General features: G+C 34.8%; 1 protein-coding gene across 1 annotated transcript in view; it reads left to right on the forward strand.

The window, feature by feature from the left end:
* The first annotated feature begins 158 nt into the window (after positions 1–158).
* The window catches only part of LOC137399687 (protein phosphatase 1 regulatory subunit 21-like), a 39,370-nt gene continuing 17,058 nt past the window's right edge, over positions 159–22,470 (forward strand). Inside the window, exons 1-11 of the mRNA XM_068085880.1 lie at positions 159–292; positions 1,472–1,540; positions 5,537–5,676; positions 7,434–7,572; positions 10,625–10,806; positions 11,953–12,047; positions 13,161–13,363; positions 14,909–15,010; positions 17,216–17,304; positions 21,669–21,805; positions 21,937–22,029. Coding sequence (XP_067941981.1) covers positions 242–292; positions 1,472–1,540; positions 5,537–5,676; positions 7,434–7,572; positions 10,625–10,806; positions 11,953–12,047; positions 13,161–13,363; positions 14,909–15,010; positions 17,216–17,304; positions 21,669–21,805; positions 21,937–22,029 — 1,300 coding nt within the window. The 5' untranslated portion in view covers positions 159–241. The remainder of the gene's footprint in view (positions 293–1,471; positions 1,541–5,536; positions 5,677–7,433; positions 7,573–10,624; positions 10,807–11,952; positions 12,048–13,160; positions 13,364–14,908; positions 15,011–17,215; positions 17,305–21,668; positions 21,806–21,936; positions 22,030–22,470) is intronic.

Below are 22,470 nucleotides of genomic sequence, written 5' to 3' on the forward strand. Positions count from 1 at the left end.
GTACGTTATTACCGAGATTCGCGGAGTTTAGGCTATGTAACAGCTCCACTTGCATTCGCTTTAGGCAACCTAATTACCATAATCTATTGAAGGGGCGTTCAAGACGTCTCACACTGCTACAATACTACTCTTCGGCTACACCCACTTCCTCTGATTTTATTCCTTTCCCAGAGCGAAATAATAAAATTGTTAAGTAATGCGTGCATTTTAAGGTTGTGTAAAATAAAAACAGGACTGTAATATGTCTGAAGCGGATGCAAGATATAGAAAGTTAGCAACAGAGTACGCAAAAGTCAGTATTATATTATATCATCTGCTAAAGCGCTTATTTGAGTAACTTAGAATTATTGTAAGCTAACCTCATATTATTTACTCTTCAGTATGCGCTAAAACCTATTCCGAGCGTTACCATTTAAAATCAATATACATTGCTTTTTATAGAGTTTATTGGACATTTTGATTGTTGTGTTGTAATGATGGTAGTTGCTTTCACAATATTTTTTTAGAAAGTGTATATTGCTGTAAAACTTACTGCGTATGATGCGTGTTTTGTTCTTCAAGCTTTACTTGTCATCTTATTTTAATACCGAATAAAAATGAAAGCATAGCGGCTCAAATTTTTGTGTGATCTCCTTAGTGAGGATTTCCAATAAATGGGAATAAAAGGTAGTCCTAATGCATAAGTATTATTCAGTTGCAGTGCGAATCGTGTTTAATGGAGAGGCATTGTAGCAGCGTTCTTTGTAAGTAAAACAAATAGTGATCTGGCATGTTGAAGATTCTAGATTATTCGTGTACTTGTTTTCCTGAAAAACTAAGTTTTTTTACTGACTGCCAGTTTGTCTCCACTGTAATTAGGGAAACAGTCCCAACATCGACAAGTCCGAACCTAGACAAGTCCCAATCTCGACAGGGGTTGGTCCGAATCTAGACAAAGGTTGGTCCGAACATCGACAAAGGCTGATGCAGTTTTACAATAATTTAATCTTCAACAAATAATCAATGTCTTTTTGCAGTTCTATCCTCACTTCAAAAAATAAAAATCAAAGCTACTCACCGAAGTTTAGATTTCAAATAAAACATTTTGCTAGCATAACAGTCAACCATATTTACGATTGTTACTTGTTTTAGCATTCGTTCTATATTTAGGTTGGGCAAAATATTGTTAGGCTTACATAAGCTGGGGAGTGCTGCATCAAATGGATCACAAGATATTTTTGCGCAAATAAATCTTTTACATATAAATCGCTCATTTACTATGAAAATAGTAGATGGTAAAATTGTAAAACTGCTGTCGAGAATTGGGCTAACCGTTGTCGATATACAAACTCGTCGAGTTTCAAACCAGTCAAGGTTCGGACTATAAACCCTGTAATTATAATAAATTTTATTTGTAGACTATAGTTCGCTTTTATCTGAAATTGTGAATTGTCTAAGCAATATTTCAACATGATTTTGTCATTTCATGTAGCTGAAGGCTCAGGTACCTGTACTTCGAAAAGCATTTCTTGATGAACAGCAGAAAGAAGTTTCGTTAAAGGTATGCCTCTGAGATTTATTATGCCAACGGGCCTTTAAATAGCAAACAAAACTCATGTTGTTATAATTTTTGGCATATATGAAGCTTTTAAACTACTTTTTTATGTTCAATGAAATAAATTGGTTTGTGTCAGGTAAGATATCTTATTGCATTTGGCTTGCTTCATCATCTTTGCTAAATATGATTTGCTAACTGAATGATTTATTCAAGCAGTTAACATTAGAGCTTGTTTGGAAACATTTGTTCTCTTTATATTCCTTTTATTTAGTGCCTTTTTTGTCGCTTGAGCAATTAAATTGTATTTTTATTATTTAGATTCTAATTTTATTAGAATCCAAATTCTATTCTGTTAGATTGGATGTCAAACAGATAGCAGAACAAACATACAACTTTGAACAACTGATACAACTTCCATCAGTCTATTATTAACTACAACAATCACAATAATTTTTCATTAATTTATTTAGTGTTGCAATTAGTCTCTTGACATTGGCTCAGCCATCATTTTTAGCAAGAAGGTGAAAATCCAAGCACTGCTGTGTAAGCTCAGTTTTGTAGGGTGATCAGGCAGTATGAGCAAGTTGACACCTTGAAAAGTAAGAACTGTTAATGCTGATTTAGTTAAGAAATTCTAGCCTCATAGAAGGCCTCAATAAAAATCATGCTGTAGAAACAGCCATATTCCAAACTTAATTCATTCTAATATTTGGATTGTATGTCAGAGTTATAATGTTGGATCAAATATTTCTATAAGAAAATGCTATATTTCATCTAGGCCTAAGTCATATCAGTGCTTGAAAACCTAACTATAAATAATCGAGGTAATGGCACTTAGCACGTCAAACTATGTAAAATAACTACATGTAAATAAAAAAACTTATATGTAAAAGCGATATAATATGGAAGCTATATATAAAAAAGTTGAGAGTATTAATGTGGTAATATTAAATAAAAGGAAATGCTTTTAATGTCACCTTACCTTAAAGATTAATAAGACCTAGTTTAGCCTCGGCATTGCTTACGTTTAGAAGTGATGATAGAAGTGTGCCAACTTGAACTAATTGATTTCTAAGCTAGCCTACTTTATGTTTTTTATTTCATTATCTTTTCTAGCCTTTTTTCGAGGAACTCCGAAAGTTATTTTGGAAATTATTTCGTTTAGACTCAAACTTTTGGTGAACTAGTGCTCTGTTGGAGATCGTCAGATGTAAAAACTATGTGTGTAATTATTCTGGAATGCTAATGGATGATCAGTTGTTAGAGCATTGGTTTACGAATCTGAAAGTTGCATGTTTGAGAGCTTTTCTGGCTTTGACTGATACAGCTCTCATTATAGTAAATATTGGCCATCAAGCATGGATTTTTATTCACTGCCCATTGGAGTTGTATTCTACTGAAGCCATTTCAAATTATTGGTAACCTGCATTAGCTTGGCATTCGTAAAAGACGGAGCAATAGATACAACATTCGGGCAACAAAACATCTGATGGCAAGCAGCAGGCGAGTGAAGCAAAATCAATCCAAAGTTTTCATATTGAGCACCTAGACATAGTCATTGCCTCTTTGTAATTTGTTTATCAGAGGTGGAAATAAAGCATACTGTTGTATATGCAGGCGTCTCTTGTGTGCCTGACTATGTTACAGGAACTTGGGCTAAGGGAGCCAGATAGGCTTTGGGAGGCAAAGCCTCTCACACAGGCTTGCAGGATTATGTAGCTTTCTCAGCTTATTGTTGTGTATTCACTCATCACGACTTCACTATCTCGTAGTGGGAAGAAGAATGTTCCCTTATACACCCTTCTCCATATCTATTTAGCTATTCCTTAGCTTTATCAATAAGCTGAGAAGGCTACATAATCCTGCAAGCCTGTGTGAGAGGCTTTGCCTTCCAAAGCCTATCTGGCTCCCTTAGCCCAGGTTCCTGTAACATAGTTAGGCGCACAAGGGACGCCTGCATATACAACATGCTTATTTTTTCTTTGAAGCCTGAACATAGGACCTTTAACTATTGGGGTTCAAACATAGGTTTCACCACCAATCATGTTGGGAGGCAACAAGTTTTAGAGATGGTGTCTGACATGCATGTATGCTATAATTCTCTGGTACACTAATAAAGCCTGCATCATCATGAGCTCGCTAATGTGTTAAACGGGAGCTTAGCAATTGTGCATGAGCATGAAAGTAGCCTGTGAACCAGATGTTAACTCGTACTAAAACCGAAAGTGGCCTTAACTGTATGGGTTGAGTGATCCTCTCCTATACTTACTCTTCGGGTCATGGTAGCTCTCGCCAGCCTAACCTGTTGCCTTCAGTTTTAACTTGTAAGTCCTGAACACATACCTGTTCCTGCTTTACCTGTCCCTGTGCCTTGACTAAACATCCAGGTCACCCTCGCCCTCTGCCGACGCCACCTGGTCCTCCAAATCACATATAGGGTATATCCCAAACTCTTCCTCGGTGCCTGACATGCTCTCGATCAGAATCTCCTCTTCATCAGCCGCTTTAGCGACAGAACTATGTTCCTGGGTTACTACGCCACCTGTTTCGGCATGGCTAGCCTCTTGGCTAGTACAGGTTGCTGTCGAGACAGCATCCTCTACACCTCCCTGATTTGAGGTGTGGGGAGTCAAGTGGGTCTCCCCGCCTACAGGTAGCTGGTTGCCTGTAGGTAACTTAACCTCACCCTGGGTAGCAAGACGCATAGCATCCTTCAGAATGTTGTCTTTCAGGGTAGCCAAGTTTGTCAAGGCAGCCTTGAATTTCCGCTCATTCTCAATTTTTGGCTGGAACTGGCGCTCATCAACCTCTACGGCCGCAATAGCCATTCTGTACTCCTCCTCTATTCCGGATCTGCATTCAGCAAGGGCATGTTTACGCTGTAGGATAACCTCACGTGACATAAAATCAGACTGAACTTCATAAAGGAAGTCGCTTACCTGATTCAGGAAAGGTTGCAGTTTACCCTTAGCTACCTCTGTGTAGCTGTTGCTACGACCATGCACCATTGTTTGTGGAACATCTTCTGAGCTGGTACCACCCTTCATTGATAACTTTATAGGTTGACCTTCCTTCCTGTCCTTTCCCGTCTCCGGGAAATTTACCTTTTCTATCAGATTGATTTGTCAAGTTTTGCAACTTGCCATCATCTGAACGATGCCAACGTACACCAGCAGTAACAGGTCTAAGAGGCAACTGAGTAACTGGCCTAAAACCTTTTGTACACAATGCATTTAAAACGTTTTAAATGCGTTTTTGCTCAATCCTTTTATAACATGAACCTAAGTGACCATACATCTGTGTCTACTTTTCAACTGAACCTCTGCTTTGCCTACTACCTTTAACTCAGAACCATCTACTGCAGTCAAAACAGTTGATGGCACTTTAACTGTAAGCCTAACCTGTGGGCTGCTTCTTTGGTTACTGTTGAAACCTCAACCCCTGTATCAAGCACAAAATCAACCTCCATATCATTTACCTTTAAAGTTCTGACTATCCTATCATCTAAAAATTAAGGACTTAGGAGCTGTCATAGGGGATCTTAGGTTTCTGGAATGGTTTACAGATTCATAAAAAAGTGAATCCTAGATTGACCATACTTCATATGTTTAGGTTTTATATCTCATATGTTTAGGCTTTACACTTGGTATGTTGAGGTTTTACACTTGGTGTATTGAGGTTTACACTTGGTATGTTGAGGTTTTATACTTGGTATGTTGAGGTTTTGCACTTGGTATGTTGAGGTTTACACTTGGTATGTTGAGATTTTATACATTATTTCTTGATGTTTTATGCATCATATGTTGAGGTTTTATACATCATATCTTAAGGTTTTATGCATACTATGTTGAGGTTTTATACATCGTCCGCTGTGGTTTTACACATCGTCCGCTGTGGTTTTACACTTGCTATGTTGAGGTATTATAATTAGCATGTTTAGGTTTTATACCTTGTATGTTTTATACACCGTATGTTTAGATTTTACTGTGTAATATTTAGGATGAGTTAAAGGAGAAAGGTCAGATGGTTCGGAAGCAGGAACAAGAATTGGAAAGTCTTCTTTTTCGGAATGATCAACTCTCCAAGCGGGTGTCTGTACTTCAAGATGAGCTTGACAAGGGCGGAGCATCTAAACGCAGGTGATCATTTTTTATATAATGCCATTTATACACGTAGATGGAAATTCCACCATGTGTTGAAGTCTCTGCACATTTAACATGGTAAACATGCATTATTATGAAATTTCTGATATTTATCTAAATAGTGTGTGTAGTTGTTTGTTGTTATATAGTAGATATTAACAGCAACTGAACTACAATTGGCAAAATGAATAAAAATAGCAATGAACAGTATAATTAACAAAACAGTAAAAACAAACTTACAATTAGCATAAGACAAGCGCACTTGTAGTCTGATCATATCAGCAGTCATCAAGCATTGTGTAATACAGTCATACCTTGACATACGAGCTTATTGCGTTTTGGGACCCAGCTAGCGTGTCAACTTACTCGTGTCTTGAGGCAATATTTCCTATATAAATTAACTAATACAAATTAATTGGTTACCACGCTATAAAAAAACACATAAACTGAATATTACGTTGATAAAACCTGTTTTTAATTGTTGTAATTTAGTAACTATGCTAAAAAGTAGCAAATACCTATTTAGTTTTTAACATTTGCAATAAAATGCAACATTACTATGTACATTGTTCTATGTTTTTACCTTCAAGACAGATGCAGCGGCTAATGGCGGTCTTAGAGAGACTTAACAACAATGTGTTCGGTACACTAAACTTTTGTGATGCCACGTAACAGAAACTTTGAATTTAATTGAAATGAATTTAGCTAGCTAAACACACACTTAAAGCTACGTTTTAATCTTTTATTAAACTTATTTGAATTCTGTCATATTATTTTTTTATTTTCATTTCTGGTTTGGCACTTATTGTTTCTTGTTTACTATAACCTTTAGCCGACCTTTTCAAAAAATTGTTTAAACTGATTTGAGGGAAAGACCCAGCATTGCTGTTCTCAAAAGCGGCCTCTCGCATACTTGGCCATATAGTGGCCATCGGAAACTGGCTCATATGCGCGTATCTCAAGAAAAAAACTTGCTCGCAATGCTGCACGTATCTCAATTTTCTTGTATGTTGAGGCACTTGTATGTTGAGGTGTGACTTGTCAATGTTACACCTCAACATACAAGTAGTGTGACAAACAACAATGTCAAATTACAAAAAAGAGCAAATATAAATATATAGTTCTATATGAGTATAACAATAATTTCAACAATTAGGAAGTCTACTTCATTAAATGTTTTGTAGTTTTTATTAATTCAAGTGGTGCAAATAATATCCTACTTGCAAAATGCCACAACAAAGGGTTAGTGGTTTATTTTTCTATGTCTTTTCATATTCAAAAAACATTTCAGAAACTTCATTCATAGCCTACGGTTCATATGATGTCTTGAACTGTATGAATATCATCAGTACATTTAGGTGAGTGATACGGCGCTTGTTCTTATCAAGTCTTAAACCTATGCTAATCAAATACCACGCCGTCTTTTAATAATTTCCAAGCAGTATTGTTTTCAAAAATAGCCTATGAGTTATCATACTTTTTGTAAGAATATCCATGATAGCTCATGAATTAGAGCTCAACTGAAACTTATTCCATCAATTGTATAAATCTAGTCTTATATTTCTGGTAAGAGAATAGTTTTTGCATCGCAGTTAAAAATGACCTGCATGGCAGAGATACGCGAGCTAGCATTGCAGCTGCATTCTTATAGAACAATGCCAAAACCTGTCTACACTCTGTAATTTTTGGAGATTATGTGAACATGTTTGATTCTGGATCATCGCAAAGGCTTGATTTAAAGCTTGTGACCATAGGCCGAGGACAAATACATCAGCTGAAGCTCTGCCACAGAATGTTCTGGATGAGGAGTTGCGGAGAAGGATTCGAGAAAATGAGAAACTGCACACAGAACTTAGTCAGATAAAGCAGGAGACAGACAGCGAGGTTATGCTAGTAAGTTTATACTGTAGCAACCATAGGTAGTAGATGTCAGGGTAATAGCATCGAGTACACAACTAAGATTATCTTTTTGAATCTGTAAGTCTGTACAGTGGACCCCCACTATACGACATTGATTTGTTCCGGTGTTGGCATCGTAAGGCGAAAATGTCTTATAGAGGGGTATAGAAGCTCATAGTAATTATCTAATGCAAACACAATGGAAAAAACCTAAAAAATTTATATATGTACCGTATATGTTAAACATTAATTAGAAATTAGTATATCAACTTTAGTAACTATAGTTACCTACAGTAAGTTTAGTATATTTAGTGGTTATGATCTGCTTATGATTATGGTTATGATGCTTCTTCTTTTAACGTCGTTACCAATCTTAGTACCATTTTTTGTTTTAATACGTAGTTACATATTTTTATAACTACAACGAGTTATATTTTATAGAAAATACTATATTAAACGCTAAAATTCGCAATAGGTTTTCACTTTCGGTTACTTTTTACTCATTTTCGTTTTACTCACCCAATATCAAGCATTTACGAAACACGAAGAATGCTGAACTTAGAGAGAGAGCAAGCGAACACCATATCTCTTTTAGGCGTTGTGAGAGAGGTTTCAGCGAATGGCACATCGGCCAAATTTGAGTTTCAAGAAACATTTTTGTTGATGTCAAAAAAATGCTGTAACTAGATAACCAAAAAAACATCATGTTCCACATCGTGAAGCAGAAAACTGTAAAACAGGGATGTCGTAACCCAGAAGTGCCCTGTACTTTTACATTCTTAAAAGGGTATTTTTGGACTTTCTATGCCGGCCCTTCTGATGTACACACCATGTAGGTTTGTTGGTAAATAGTGGTACACTATGAGAAATGGTTTTAGCATCACAGTAGTATTACTCATCCCTAGTATTAGTCAGAGTTGTATTACTCATCCCTAGTATTAGTCATAGTTGTATTACTCATTCCTAGTATTAGTCAGAGTCGTATTACTCATCCCTCGTATTGGTCAGAGTCGTATTACTCGTCCCTAGTATTAGTCAGAGTTGTATGACTCATCCCTAGTATTAGCCAGAGTTGTATTACTCATCCCTAGTATTAGTCAGAGTTGTGTTACTTATCCCTAGTATTAGTAAGAGTTGTATTACTCATCCCTAGCATTAGTCACAGTTGTATTACTCATCCTTAGTATTAGTCAGAGTTGTATTACTCATCCCTAGTATTAGTCAGAGTTGTATTACTCATCCTTAGTATTAGTCAGAGTTGTATTACACATCCTTAGTATTAGTCAGAGGTGTATTACTCATCCCTAGTATTAGTCAGAGTTGTATTACTTATCCCTAGTATTAGTCAGAGTTGTATTACTCATCCCTAGTATTAGTCAGTCGTATTACTCATCCCTAGTATTAGTCATTTTTATGGGTTTGTAGTAGCATCTCTTGGCCAAACAGATGTCAAATGTGTTCTTTTGTGATCAGCTATTTTTACTATAATTGTCTTAGACAACCAAACTAATAGCATAATATACAAATGTAGGAAATGTATTAGTTGTATCTGGAGATACCCTACCGGCTAAACCATGCAAACCTAATTTTGTCTTATTTCATAACTAAATGCCACCAAGACACTTTTTCTAGTCTTGAAGCTGCAGGCTCGCGGTAATAATTTTAATATTCATTTTAGCTGTTAGGTTTGTTTTTACCTAGCACAATAGTAAAGTAAAGCCTTTTTATTTCATTAGGTCAAATAGGGATAAACTATAATAATATAATGTGCTGTTATCCTTTATAATTGCATGATACAAGTAATCGTACAGTGTATATAAAGGCATGATACAGGTAATCGTATATAAAGGCCTGAAGGGCAAGCACTAGTTTTGTTCGTTGTTGTAAATCGGTCAGTCATTTAGGTCGTGACTCTTCGATTTGCTTTGTAGCATTTTAATTACATGATAAGTGCATGGTTGAACTTTCAATTACTCAGTTTTTATAAGGACTGTATAATGTCCTTCTTACTCCTTGAAGTTATATAGTTGTTAAGCCGCTGTTAGCATTGTAACCAGCAGCAGTTAGCTCTAGATTTAGCATAGCTATGACAGTCTCTTGGGGAAAATATAATATTCAATTTGTTATATTCGCTTTACTGGTCATCTAAAGGAACATAGAATTATTGTTTACAAATTAATAATTCAAAATTTGTTTTAAAGAATGAATGTTTTGCTACTTTTTCACCTACTGTATATAAAACTTCCTTCGTCTGTTTGCGCTTTTGTACCAGAAGAATATTGGTTGTATACGTAGTGGTTTAAGCGACAGAAAAAGATGTGAAAGACAATTATTCTCTGGAGTGTATATTATTTTTTTATCTTCACTGTTTCATCTATATATATATATATATATATATATATATATATATATATATATATGTATATATATTTCTCTAAGTATGTTTTATGTCTGTATGTCGTATGTCTGTCTGCATTCCAGCTATATCTATAATTAGAGTAGCTTAGCTGGGCAACAATGCTGATGCAATGACATTGCCTACCAGCATTTGAAGCTTATTTACTATGTTAGTGGAATTTTCCATTGGCAATGTGCCTGGCCACTTGACAATGGCCTGCCACTTGCTGGAGAGTGGTGAGTAAATCTCATCACTTCTCATTGTTTATAAGCTGATTTTTAATACCCGGGCAACACCGGTAGGCACAGCTAGTTCAAATATAGAATACTCTTTATTGGCGCTGCATCATCGACTCTGTTAGGTTATTAGTGCCTACTACATAAAGATACCCTGGTGGGACCCATGTCCAAAGAGATTGTCAAATGTAAGAACTATAGGTGTGATTATGCCAAGAAATCAGTGGGCAGTGCAGCTGTTAGACTGTAGTTGGTCTTACATGTTGAAAGTCATGAGTTCAAATCCTATTTAGTGCAATCTTTACAAACTTACTACTTAATCTCGGCGGACAAACACTGCTGCTATATCCTTTCACTGCACAATAGACTGTGAGAGTACTATTTACGATAATAATAATAATTATTATTATAGCTTAAGGACAGGATAGACAGTCTTGAATTCTTGGACAAACAGCACTCTGACACCCTTGAGCAATTGACCTCTAAGCACAAAGTACAGCTTGACAAACTGAGAGAAGAAAAAGCACTTCTTGAAGTTAGAGCCGAGACTCAAGAAAAGTCTGTACTGGAAGCTAAACTTGCAGCTTCTCTTGCGTAGGTATTTACTGGTTAGTTTAGGAAAATCATTTCCTATCACAGACTAGGTACCCAGTCTATGTCGTAGGTTAGAGATTGTGTAATCAGAATATAAGCGAGGTCACAGATTTGGTACTCAGTCTATACTAGAGGTCAGATATTATGTACTCAGACTACCTATACTTGAGGTCACAGTTTGGGTACTCTGTCTATATTGTGCTTGACAGCTTATGTAGTCAGTTTGTTACTAAAGATACCTTCTTACCATTACATTCCTTGTTTGCTGTTTTAGATGGCAGTGCAGGGAACTATAATATATAGTGAATATAATGCAGGGTTTATTACAAAGAATGTATGAAACTACGGATTGTCTTCTCTTTGATACATTCTGTTTAAAAAAGTAGGCAACTCCTTGTGTTGTATTCAATTGCAGTTGAATTTATGACCGCGGTTTGTCTGAACCAATGTTCTAATATGCATGAATTAAAGTCAGTAGAAATGCAAAACCAGGCTGCATGTTGATTTTCTCTCGCGGTTCATTCAGTTAATAATTATATATAGCTTTCGTTGTAATGAGAATCAATGTTTTTAACATAATTGTATTGCTTTTGGCTAGAGCTTCGCAATTTCTAAAAATCACCAGATAATCATCAGATGACTTGACATTGTAATGTGTAATTTTGCATCGAGCTGTGATATGTCGCAAATCGTCGTTTTATAGACAATTCACGCTATATCGCTAATATATGATTATGTAAAAAATGCTTTTAAGTTTTTTCAAAGATTTATTTCATATTGTAACCTAAGAGTAACTGTTTTGTGTTTGTGATAATTAGGCACATTTATTTCCTGAGTCCTGGTGGGCATGGAGGGCCATGGAATGAGCTTATTATTAGACTAGAAGGTCCGTACGTTTTAGTTCCAGTATCACTCACACTGAAAATCATCAGGTGTGAAATAAATCGCCATTACACGATTATATCTTTTATACGATTGGCGATATATCTTTAAACAATGGCAATTTTTAAATCATCTACTGTCTATTGTCTAGCTGTAAGAAATGTATGGAATGATACTTTAATATGCAACAGTATTGTGGTCTTGTTAAACACACCTTGAAACGTTAAATACTTCTTTAAACCATATATGTTTATCTTTTAACAGCGCCGACAAGCTCTTGCACGTAGAGAAGGCAATCACAGCTGAGCTCGAGCAGGCTAAGAGAGTCATTGCAGAAAAGATTCCATTTAATGACATCAGTAAGTATTGCATCAGCACCATAAGATTTCATTTAATGACATCAGTTTGATTCAAAGGCATTTAATGACATCACTCTGATTCGAAGTCACTAAGGTCCGAATGTTATCCATTGTGTTCAGTCCATCTATTATGTAGTTTACATTCTTCCATGAAGAGTTTAATGAGTTTTGATGAATGATGAGAATACTCTTCAGGAATACCGTATGATGTCATAACAACCGTTGTTATGGCATATTCTCACTTTGAAAACATCTTTAAAACATAAAAATTCTATGTCCATTCTCCAACTCCAAAGCTGTACATTTTTTTTAAAACTTTGAAACCAACACCATAGAAACAATTAATAATTGTATTTTGCTAGTGTTTTATAAACAAAATAGTGCCTTGTTTAGCTCGGTCTGATACTTAGCCGTATGTGAAAAATGGTTTAACAAAAATTCTGAGGCCGATGGCATTAATGTCGATCTACCCGAAGGAGAGTGCAAAATATAGGCGACATTAGCATTGCTGTCGCCTGTAAAAGGGTTAAATCTATTTTTCCTAAATTTGGGTGAGCTAGTTGAAAAATACCGGTAAGCTAGTCAAAAAATACTGCGTCTCTCTCCCTCTATTTGAACGTCACCTCTAATAAAATATCACTATAGGGAAAGGTGTTGAACAATAGAGCGCTAAGGCGTTCAAATAGAAGTTTTATGGTATATTTTTAAATTTTGAGTACAATAAATGTTTTTCTGTTACCAAAATTGCCACAGCTTTGCACACCACTGTAGTTAAGGATATTACTATATAAACGTTTCCTTATTTCACACACGATTTCATATGAAACAATTAGCATGTGTATTCTAGTAATTAGATCAATTTAAGTGAGTCTTTAGCAAAAACGGCAAATTATTGATTAACCTGGCCTTTTAGTAAGTTTTTATGTAACCTACTATCTGTTGTATGTGACGGGTGTGTATCTCGCAAGCATAGGAAATGCCTCTTACTTATGGCTGGCCATTTTAGGTTTAGCACGCTGCATAACTCTATGCATAGCTTTATGCATAGAGTTATGCTTTAGGTATTTTCATGTTTTAAAATGGTTTTTGCTAGTAAATTCTCTTTTTTAACAGGATCAACAGCTTTTAACTCATATAACGTGCCATCGCACAACAGAAGGTATCAAATAAAAGTCAGCGAGCAGCTTCGACAGATAAATTCCCATGTGCACGATCTTTGCGAGCACCTGTCTAGTGTTTTCACATACCTTGAACAGAGGTACCACATTTACCCTGACCACACACTCAGCTCTAAAGGCTTAGAGGTCAATAGGCAGGTATGTTGCAGTCGGGGTGTCAATGGTGCAAGTGGTGGAAGTGGAATTGCTAATTCGGAAGTATTTTGTGACTATTTTCTTTTCTGATTACTTAAAGCAATTATGTAAGGACCAGATCATATCTTTCAAACTTTGAAGTGGATTACAAAAAGGTCAGTTCAGAGGTATTATTGGGGCTAAAACACCTCACGTTTTGCATTTTATATGTATACTATATGTGTATATATATATATATATGCTGTATATATATATATATGCTGTATATATATATATATGCTGTATATATATATATGCTGTATATATATATATATATACTGTATATATATATATATATATACTGTATATATATATATAACTGTTATATAGAATTTATTGCCGTTTATATATATATAATATATTATTGGGGATAAATTTGTTATCGGCATGATGAATTCATTATAATAAAATATATATAGTATATATATAAATATGTTTTAATATATAACATTATAATATTATGCTCAATAACTTATATATGTATATAATTATATATATAGAGCTGACAGTAATTAAGGAGCACTGGTTAATATTATTAGAGCCAAGTAGACCTAAACAAAAAACTTTATGCATTGTATCCGTTTACAAATCTATCTATATATATATATATTTATATATATATATATATATATAAATGTGAAAGTATGTCTGTCCATCCAGCTATAGTTATAATTAGAATAGCGTAGCTGGACAACAACGCTGGGACACAACGTCATGCCTACCGGCATTATTAACTAGCTTACCGGAATTTTCCATTGACAATGTGCCAGGCTAATAGCAAGCAGCTCTCACTACTTCTCATTGTTTATAGGACAAAACACTTTTCTCATGATATGTAGTTTGAAAGTTAGAATGGCAAATGCTGTTATATGTTAAATACAAATCAATTTTTTGTCCAGAAAGGCTTTTCTATTACCCAGGCAGCGCCGGGTTGCACAGCTAGTCCGCAATATTTTGAGAAAATTTGGGCATTTCGTGTTGAAAATCAGTTTATATATTGAGGAAAATGGTTGCGCAAAGTTTGTGACTTCTGTAAAAAAAATTTCTTATTATCATGGGTTGTAAAGCTGCATCATTGAGTCTACATTACGGAAAAGCTTAACATTTTGTTGGTGTAAAACCGCGGGTTGACAGCTAGCAGAAATCCTTTTTAAAAAACCATTATTCATAAGTTACGATACAGTCATCATTTTAAACAGCTTAGTGCAAGAATGTATTGTTTTACTTGAAAAGACATATAATAATTCATATTCTTTTTCATTATATTTTGTCGTTGGCATCTGCATACTCAGCTGCGTGATGATTTATTGTATTTATTTAGCAATTGAAGTTAGTGTTTTTACTCATATTCGGAGTTGTTGTCTCTTGAACTAATATTTTCAGAAAATCATTAACATATTTTGTTGACTATGGTCTGGTTACAATGGAATAGTCATCAGCTAACACAGTAGTTTATTAGGGTATATCTTCAACTAGTGAACCATATCAAACCTTTGCCTTTGCTTACAGCTTTGTATTTATCTCAAGAACAGTCCATCTGTGCTCAAGTCATTATCAGAAGCATTTCGTATATTCACTGAAAATCAACCTGTTGATGTGGTGCTAACTTTGGTGAGTTGCTCTTTACTAGTTGTTTTGGTGAGTTGGTCTTTACTAGTTTTGGTAAGTTGCTCTTTAATGGTTTTGGTGAGGTTATTTTACTGACTTTGTCTAGTTGGTTCACACTAACATTTGAGAGTTGGTCTTAGCTAACTTGGTAAATTGATATTAACTGCAATTAGTCTGAGATTTTCGCGATATTCTTATTCATTGATAGTACTCTTCTACTTAATATACATGTATATAAGACATAAGACTTCAACATAATATATATATATATTTGACATAATATATATATTTGATATAAATATATAAGGCATAATATATATTTGATGTAATATATATATATTTGACATTATATATATATACAGTCAAACATGGATAACTCAAACTTCACGGGACCGAGCGAAAGTGTTCAAATTATCAGAGCGTTCAAGTTATCAGAGCACTGTCACAAGTCCATGTATTTACTTATTTATTAGTAGATACATGCAGTACATATACAAACTATAATATAAATCAAAAGCACAAATGGCTTGTTTCAAATTAACTGCTTCTAATGTAAAGTTTAAAACGTTTTTATCAAAAAGTATAAAGATTTTTCTATCACTTGAGATTGGTTTGTTGTTTGAGGTGATGTTATTGCGAGGACGTTTTTTAGATTGACATTGGCAAAACTTGATCGTTGTTGAAATGCTAAAAAAAAGACATCTTTTTCTTTTGAGCGTTTTACCCATGATCAATTTTGCCGATTTTTCTTGAAGTTTATGCAAAGATTACCTCACTTTACCTTGCTTCTGAAGAGCGATCGCTAATATAATATCGCTAATATAAGCGGATGTTTGGTATAAATCAAATTTCACCAAACCTTTAGAAAAGTCGTTGACAAAAATTTTTGCCGATGGTGGTACTAACGACGGTTATGAATTACGAAAAGTTGTAGTTTACTTCTATGGCCTGGAATAAAGTGATTTTCTAAAGCGATAACAATCGTTTCGGTAGCCGTTGGGAAAAAACAGTTCAAGTTAACAGTGTTGAGTTCGAGTTATCTATAGCAATTTATTATTACATGGGAACGGACCAAAGAAACCGTTCGAATTAACCATGTGTTTGAGCTATCCGTAGGCGAGTTATCCATGTTTGACTGTATATATATTTGACATGATAGTTTTTCAAATGTTTTCAAATTATTATTTTGGGATTTGATTTGTGCAAATGTTTTGGTTTGTTGTTTTTTGTTAGATATCATTTGTCTCAAACAAGTGATTTGATTTTAGTCAATCAGTTTGTAGCTGATTTGATTTTAATCAATCAGTTTGTAGCTGATTTGATTTTAATCAATCAGTTTGTAGCTGATTTGATTTTAATCAATCAGTTTGTAGCTGATTTGATTTTAATCAATCAGTTTGTAGCTGATTTGATTTTAATCAATCAGTTTGTAGCTGATTTGATTTTAATCAATCAGTTTGTAGCTGATTTGATTTTAATCAATCAGTTTGTAGCTGATTTGATTTTAATCAATCAGTTTGTAGCTGATTTGATTTTAATCAATCAGTTTGTAGCTGATTTGATTTTAATCAATCAGTTTGTAGCTGATTTGATTTTAATCAATCAGTTTGTAGCTGATTTGATTTTAATCAATCAGTTTGTAGCTGATTTGATTTTAATCAATCAGTTTGTAGCTGATTTGATTTTAATCAATCAGTTTGTAGCTGATTTGATTTTAATCAATCAGTTTGTAGCTGATTTGATTTTAATCAATCAGTTTGTAGCTGATTTGATTTTAATCAATCAGTTTGTAGCTGATTTGATTTTAATCAATCAGTTTGTAGCTGATTTGATTTTAATCAATCAGTTTGTAGCTGATTTCATTTTAATCAATCAGTTTGTAGCTGATTTCATTTTAATCAATCAGTTTGTAGCTGATTTGATTTTAATCAATCAGTTTGTAGCTGATTTCATTTTAATCAATCAGTTTGTAGCTGATTTCATTTTAAATAAAAGGGTTATTTGGATACAAAAATTTTAGACGTACATGTATTTGTTCTTTTAATCTTATTTTTAGCTATGGGTATGTTTATTTACCGATCCAATTATATAATCATTTACCTAAACGTATCAATGAAATTGATAGTAGTTTTAGTTACTCTTTTTACAAAATGTTGCACACACATATATAGCCTCATTTCTCTAACATTGATTCTGTTACACACACAGGATACAGCAACAGACCTGGAGCGTGTTAAAGATGCCTTCCAGTCGTTTAACTTGCATGTCAAAAAGCTTATACCTTATATCAGCCTCAGGTTAGTTGTACGTTACGCTTATTCTCCCTAAGCTGCTCAGTAGAAGTGAACCCGCTTTCTTTGATACGCTGGTGTATGTCATTCGCTATTAAAGAAAATGTGATTCAATAAATGGAGAAACTCCAACACGTAATAAATGGTTTATGTTCGAATCGCTGTCAAAAATATATTTGGATTTGTCTCCCATGAAATGAACAAATTAATTGTTTATGATAATTTGTTTAAAACTTCTGTGCATGTTTGTTTTCTGACCACAATAAATATTCAGCTTTTACAAAGTTTTGTGTTTAGAATTTCTGTAATTTTTTTCATGTCTACATTTGTGTGCGCCATGCCGCAATAGCCATAAGGGCAACATACACAAGCGCACAAAGTAGCATTCCTTCAAAGGCGTGCAGTTTTTTATGTTCATTTGTAACTTTTTTAAATGAATTCATAATCAATAACTTGCGAAAAAATATCTAACAAAGTTATTGATCAGATAGAATGTACGACGGCTAAGTAAGAGTGCAGTACCGTGTAACATTTACATGCAATTCGTTTATTGCATTGTATGTAAGTATGCAATATGCAAAGTGCAGCACACATCTACATGTGTGCTGCACTGAATGCATGCAGAAGCCTTATCATTTCTGTAGATGTAGATCGTTTCTGGACACATATGCGGTCGTTACGTACAGAATGGTTAACGAGTGAGAATTTTTAGAATTCTAATCTACCCCAAATAAATTGAGATTTGTCTACGACAAAATATTTCTAGTGCAGTAGCATCTTCAAAGAGTACTGACTACAATCGTTTGTAGCAAAAACAAAAGACAAATTTGTTTCATAACTTGCTTGCACACGTTTACATGTGCACTGCCTACCAGTCGCATTTATATGCAGGGTGTTTATCTATGATAGCTTCCAAAGCATGTTACACCTTGCAGATGACACAAGAGTACCTTGTTTGCTTGTCAAACTTCATATTGACGTTGACTCGCAGTTTTCTAGCGAATCTTCTCTTGAAGATCTGGTCTCAATGCTTGTGAAACTCTACTAGTTTTGACAAAAGGAGCTAGAAGACTGTTTGATCGCTTCCCTCTGTGTTTTTTGACCGTTGTGACTCCTCTAGCAGGAAGTCAAATAGCAAAACTACATTTAAAGATGTAGTATTTTCTGATAGATGAATTTAGCCACTTGGATATAATCTGGTGAGTGCGTCGAGGAATATTCATGAAGTGAAAAATATTCACAGATGTATTTGAGGGTGTGGGTTGATAGCAAGATATAAAAAATTATGTTAGATCAACTACACCTATGTGTTTGTTGTACATAAAATAAGGTTGCGAATTTTATGTGTATGTCTTTTGCTTATAATCCCAACGAGATACAATGCTTGTGGGTTTGCCAGCCAAGGTGCTGGCAGCATAAACTAAGTAGTTGTCATTATATTTGACAACAGCGATGCCGCATTAGCTAGTAGTATGGGTAGAGGACATTTTCATATTTTATTTATCTATTTTAATTTATTTTTTTAACAAAGTTTCTTTGCTCTTAGGAATCTGTTCTTTCTCACTGGTCTGATGGCATATATTTTTTCTGCAGAACAAGCGGTATGGTGATTGTCGTAAGCAGGTTTTTACCTTTAAGGTTGTTGGTCGACCTTGAAACTATCTCACCGCAAACTCCAAGTTTTTTTCAGGTCTTTCAACATTAGCCTTCAGTTAAACTTCATAATCATAAACATCCGGAGACACCTGAACAAACCCTAACTTTCTATCCCAGTTTCTACGGCCTACTTTTGGTGTATTGCTTCAAAGAGCTTTTGCCTGAGAAAGTTATCACCATCCCATCATGACTGTGAGATTTTCCTGTGTATGCAGCTTTCCTAAAGCTTTCAGTAGTTTTGGGATTGGTCTAATTTCTTTTTTGTCTTCCGAAGCCTCCAGCTCCGTGTTGGTAGTGATGTGAATGAAGAGACGAATTTCCTCAAATCTGTTCACCAACATAGCGTCAGCAGACAAGCTACTTCGCGGTCCTCGGTTGAATGACTAATAGATGTGAACTCTTGGGGCACCCCATATTGGTCGTGGCACTACTGATGCCAAGAAAAATCATGAGCACTTCTGTTTAGACTTAGAGGATTGTCTGTGTTTACCTGATTAGCATATGATTTGGGCTAGTAGATGGTTTGTTCCATGAGGTTTTTAGAGATGTGGTTGAAAATATTGATGGGTTCTGTTGTAGAAAGGTTAGTGTTAACTTGATTTTGGCCAGTAAACTATGACGGTGCTTTAGCAAAACCGTAGTCTAAGTTGGCCGGTACATATAAGATTGATCGTCTATCTTTTGGTTGCCTGTGCCAATTTGCAAGTTTTTTGTGCACAACCCTTGGCCGATTGCTTGCATAGCTGGGTAGTTATAATATTGTGGGCTGCTGCATGGGAAGCTTCAGGTATTTGGATGGCAGAGTTTGAAACAAATGATTGAGGAGAAGACGGCTAGTGACTAGCACTAGAAGAGCCGATAGGTTTAACAGAGTGACTGAATGAGAGACTTGGTTTTGGCTCATCTTCATTTTCACTGCTGCTCTGAGCCGCTGACTGAGTACCCCAAGTTGAATCACAATGACTTTCATCATCAATCGCAGTGTTAAAGACGTCATTGATTGTTTTTAACAGATCATCCTCGCTATCACTTGCCTTTATTGCGGTTACACCGTGGTAGATCTCGGCGCTTCTTTATTTCTTCATTGTGTCTAAATTGTCTAAGAAAAGTAAGTCAAGATTATGTTTAGTTTACTACAAATAATAGTCGCAAAATTCATCTCAGCTTTCTTGTATGATACTACAATGTATGATACTACAATGTACGATACTACAATGTACGATACTACAATGTACGATACTACAATGTACGATACTATCAATGTACAATACTACAATGTACGATACTACAATGTATGATATTACAATGTATGATACTACAATGTCTGATACTACAATGTACGATACTACAATGTACGATACTACAATGTACAACACTACAATGTATGATACTACAATGGATTTATATTATTACACAATGTACGTTTGTGTGGGCAATGGATCGTTACAATCTATGTATGGTGTGGAAGAATGTGTGGAATACACATGTGTGGAAGAATGAATGTTTAGCCAGTTTAATGTTTAGCATGTGTTCCTGTTCAAAGTTTTATATTATTTTTTATTCATGTAATGTTCAAGCAGTGATAGAAAAAATTGTAAGCTATCATTATAATGTACATCAGTAATTATTGGTTAGAGGGAAAGAAGTAGAAAATATGGCTAACCTTCCCTGCTATTAAACTTTCAGTTTTCTTGCCAAAACTCAGACCTTGACCTTATGATGCAATGTAATTAAATTAAAAAGAAGGCAACTACTAACACTACACTGTTGTAATATAGTACTACATGCATGAGAAACTTTAACATTTTAGTATATGGCTTTTCATATTGAAAACATATGTTCACACTACACGTAAAAGGATAACTTAGTGATAATTCTTTTGTACATGTATTAAGATTTATGCAGAAACTAAATTTGGATTTGTCCCCCATGAAGTGGGAGACAAATCCAACTTGGTTTACCTGATCATGATATGCTCTAATCATAATATGATGAGAGCATATCATGATGTCTTAGACTCAGCTTCCTTAGCGATGTGTACTGGAGCAGTTCAAGTTTGATGAGTAGGCACTCTTTTATCAGCTGCAAAATTGATTTTATTGACCACCAATAGAGTAATTAAACAAGGGCTAGAAAAGCCTCAGATATACAAATACTGATTTGGAGTCACGCATTGTCGATAGAATGAAGTTTTTCACTACCATTCTGATTGGATAGTCATTCACATGGTAATATTGATAGTAATTTGTGTTAGTTCTTGCCCTGTGCTACTGGTCGAACGCAAACATGCCTAAGTATTAAAATCATGGCACAAAGACTAGCATAATTAAAACAAATATGTCTGTCCTGTAGCTGTTTTAAAAAATGGATAAACTTTCATTATCACAACTTTAAATTATTGTTATAATACCTAATATATATTATAACTAGGCACATGATATAGATAACATACTTTTAAGGATAGTGCCCTAACATAGGCAATATAGTCCAAGGTTGCAGTTTGTTGCTGTAAACTACATTATTTATATATTCATCCTCGTATTTTTAAAAGTTGTTTTATAATATTTGGAGTTAGGTCACCAAGTTCACGATTACCAGTTAGACACATGTAAGAATGTTAGACTTTGTACATGTAGGTTTGTGTAGATGAGGAGAGTTGACCTTTATTACGTGTTTTTATATATGATAGGTTTGTATGTTCAGTTATATTTTAGTTTAGCAGAGGAGAACCTGCTGTCAATCAGTTCTCAGACTATGAGTGCTCAGAATAGTAAGACTCTAGCGGCCTTCAGCAACTTTAGCAACAGCCTAGATAAGACCTCGACTTACCTGTCGCTTCTCGCCTCTCAAAGTGAGTGTTTACCCGCTGACTGATGTCTCACATGACCTTAAAAATCCTGTTCAGGTCCATTCAGTTTGTAAATATTCCTGTATTTTTTGCATGGTTTGATGTATTCTATTAACTTGTCGTGTCTTCTACAGGTAGTGCTGTCCATGAACACCCAAAGAAAAACCAGACCAAGATGCTCGATTTGCTGTCTCAGTCACTCTCCCACCTCCATCAGGCTAGCAAAGGTAAGCTCCATCTTGTGCTCTGTTAGCTCTATGCATACAGTTAAAGGGTTTCTATACATTAGGTGTTCCTATAACGTGAATAATCTGTTTCAGGAATGTTTGCATTATAGAGATTTTACGTCACACTAACAGTAAAATACAGGTAAAGGATCTTTCAAAACTCACCCCTTTGGCCAAACAGAAAGAAAAAATTGGACTTAATTTTTTAATTTGTTGACTGTATCATAACTGTAATATTATTTATCTTTTTCTGATCAATTTCACTGGTTTTATAGACAATGATTTCAGTAATTTTACAAAAAATTGATGGGAAACGCGCATATTCTATGTCCATTTACAACGGCTTGTATGTTTTTTCCTAGACAGCAAGGTCTATTCTGCAAAGCAAAACTAATAACAAATATTTTATGCTTATTTAATAAAGCAGAACAAAAATATATT

This window comes from Watersipora subatra, chromosome 7 (assembly GCF_963576615.1).
Source record: "Watersipora subatra chromosome 7, tzWatSuba1.1, whole genome shotgun sequence".
NCBI classification, from domain to species: Eukaryota; Metazoa; Bryozoa; class Gymnolaemata; order Cheilostomatida; family Watersiporidae; genus Watersipora; species Watersipora subatra.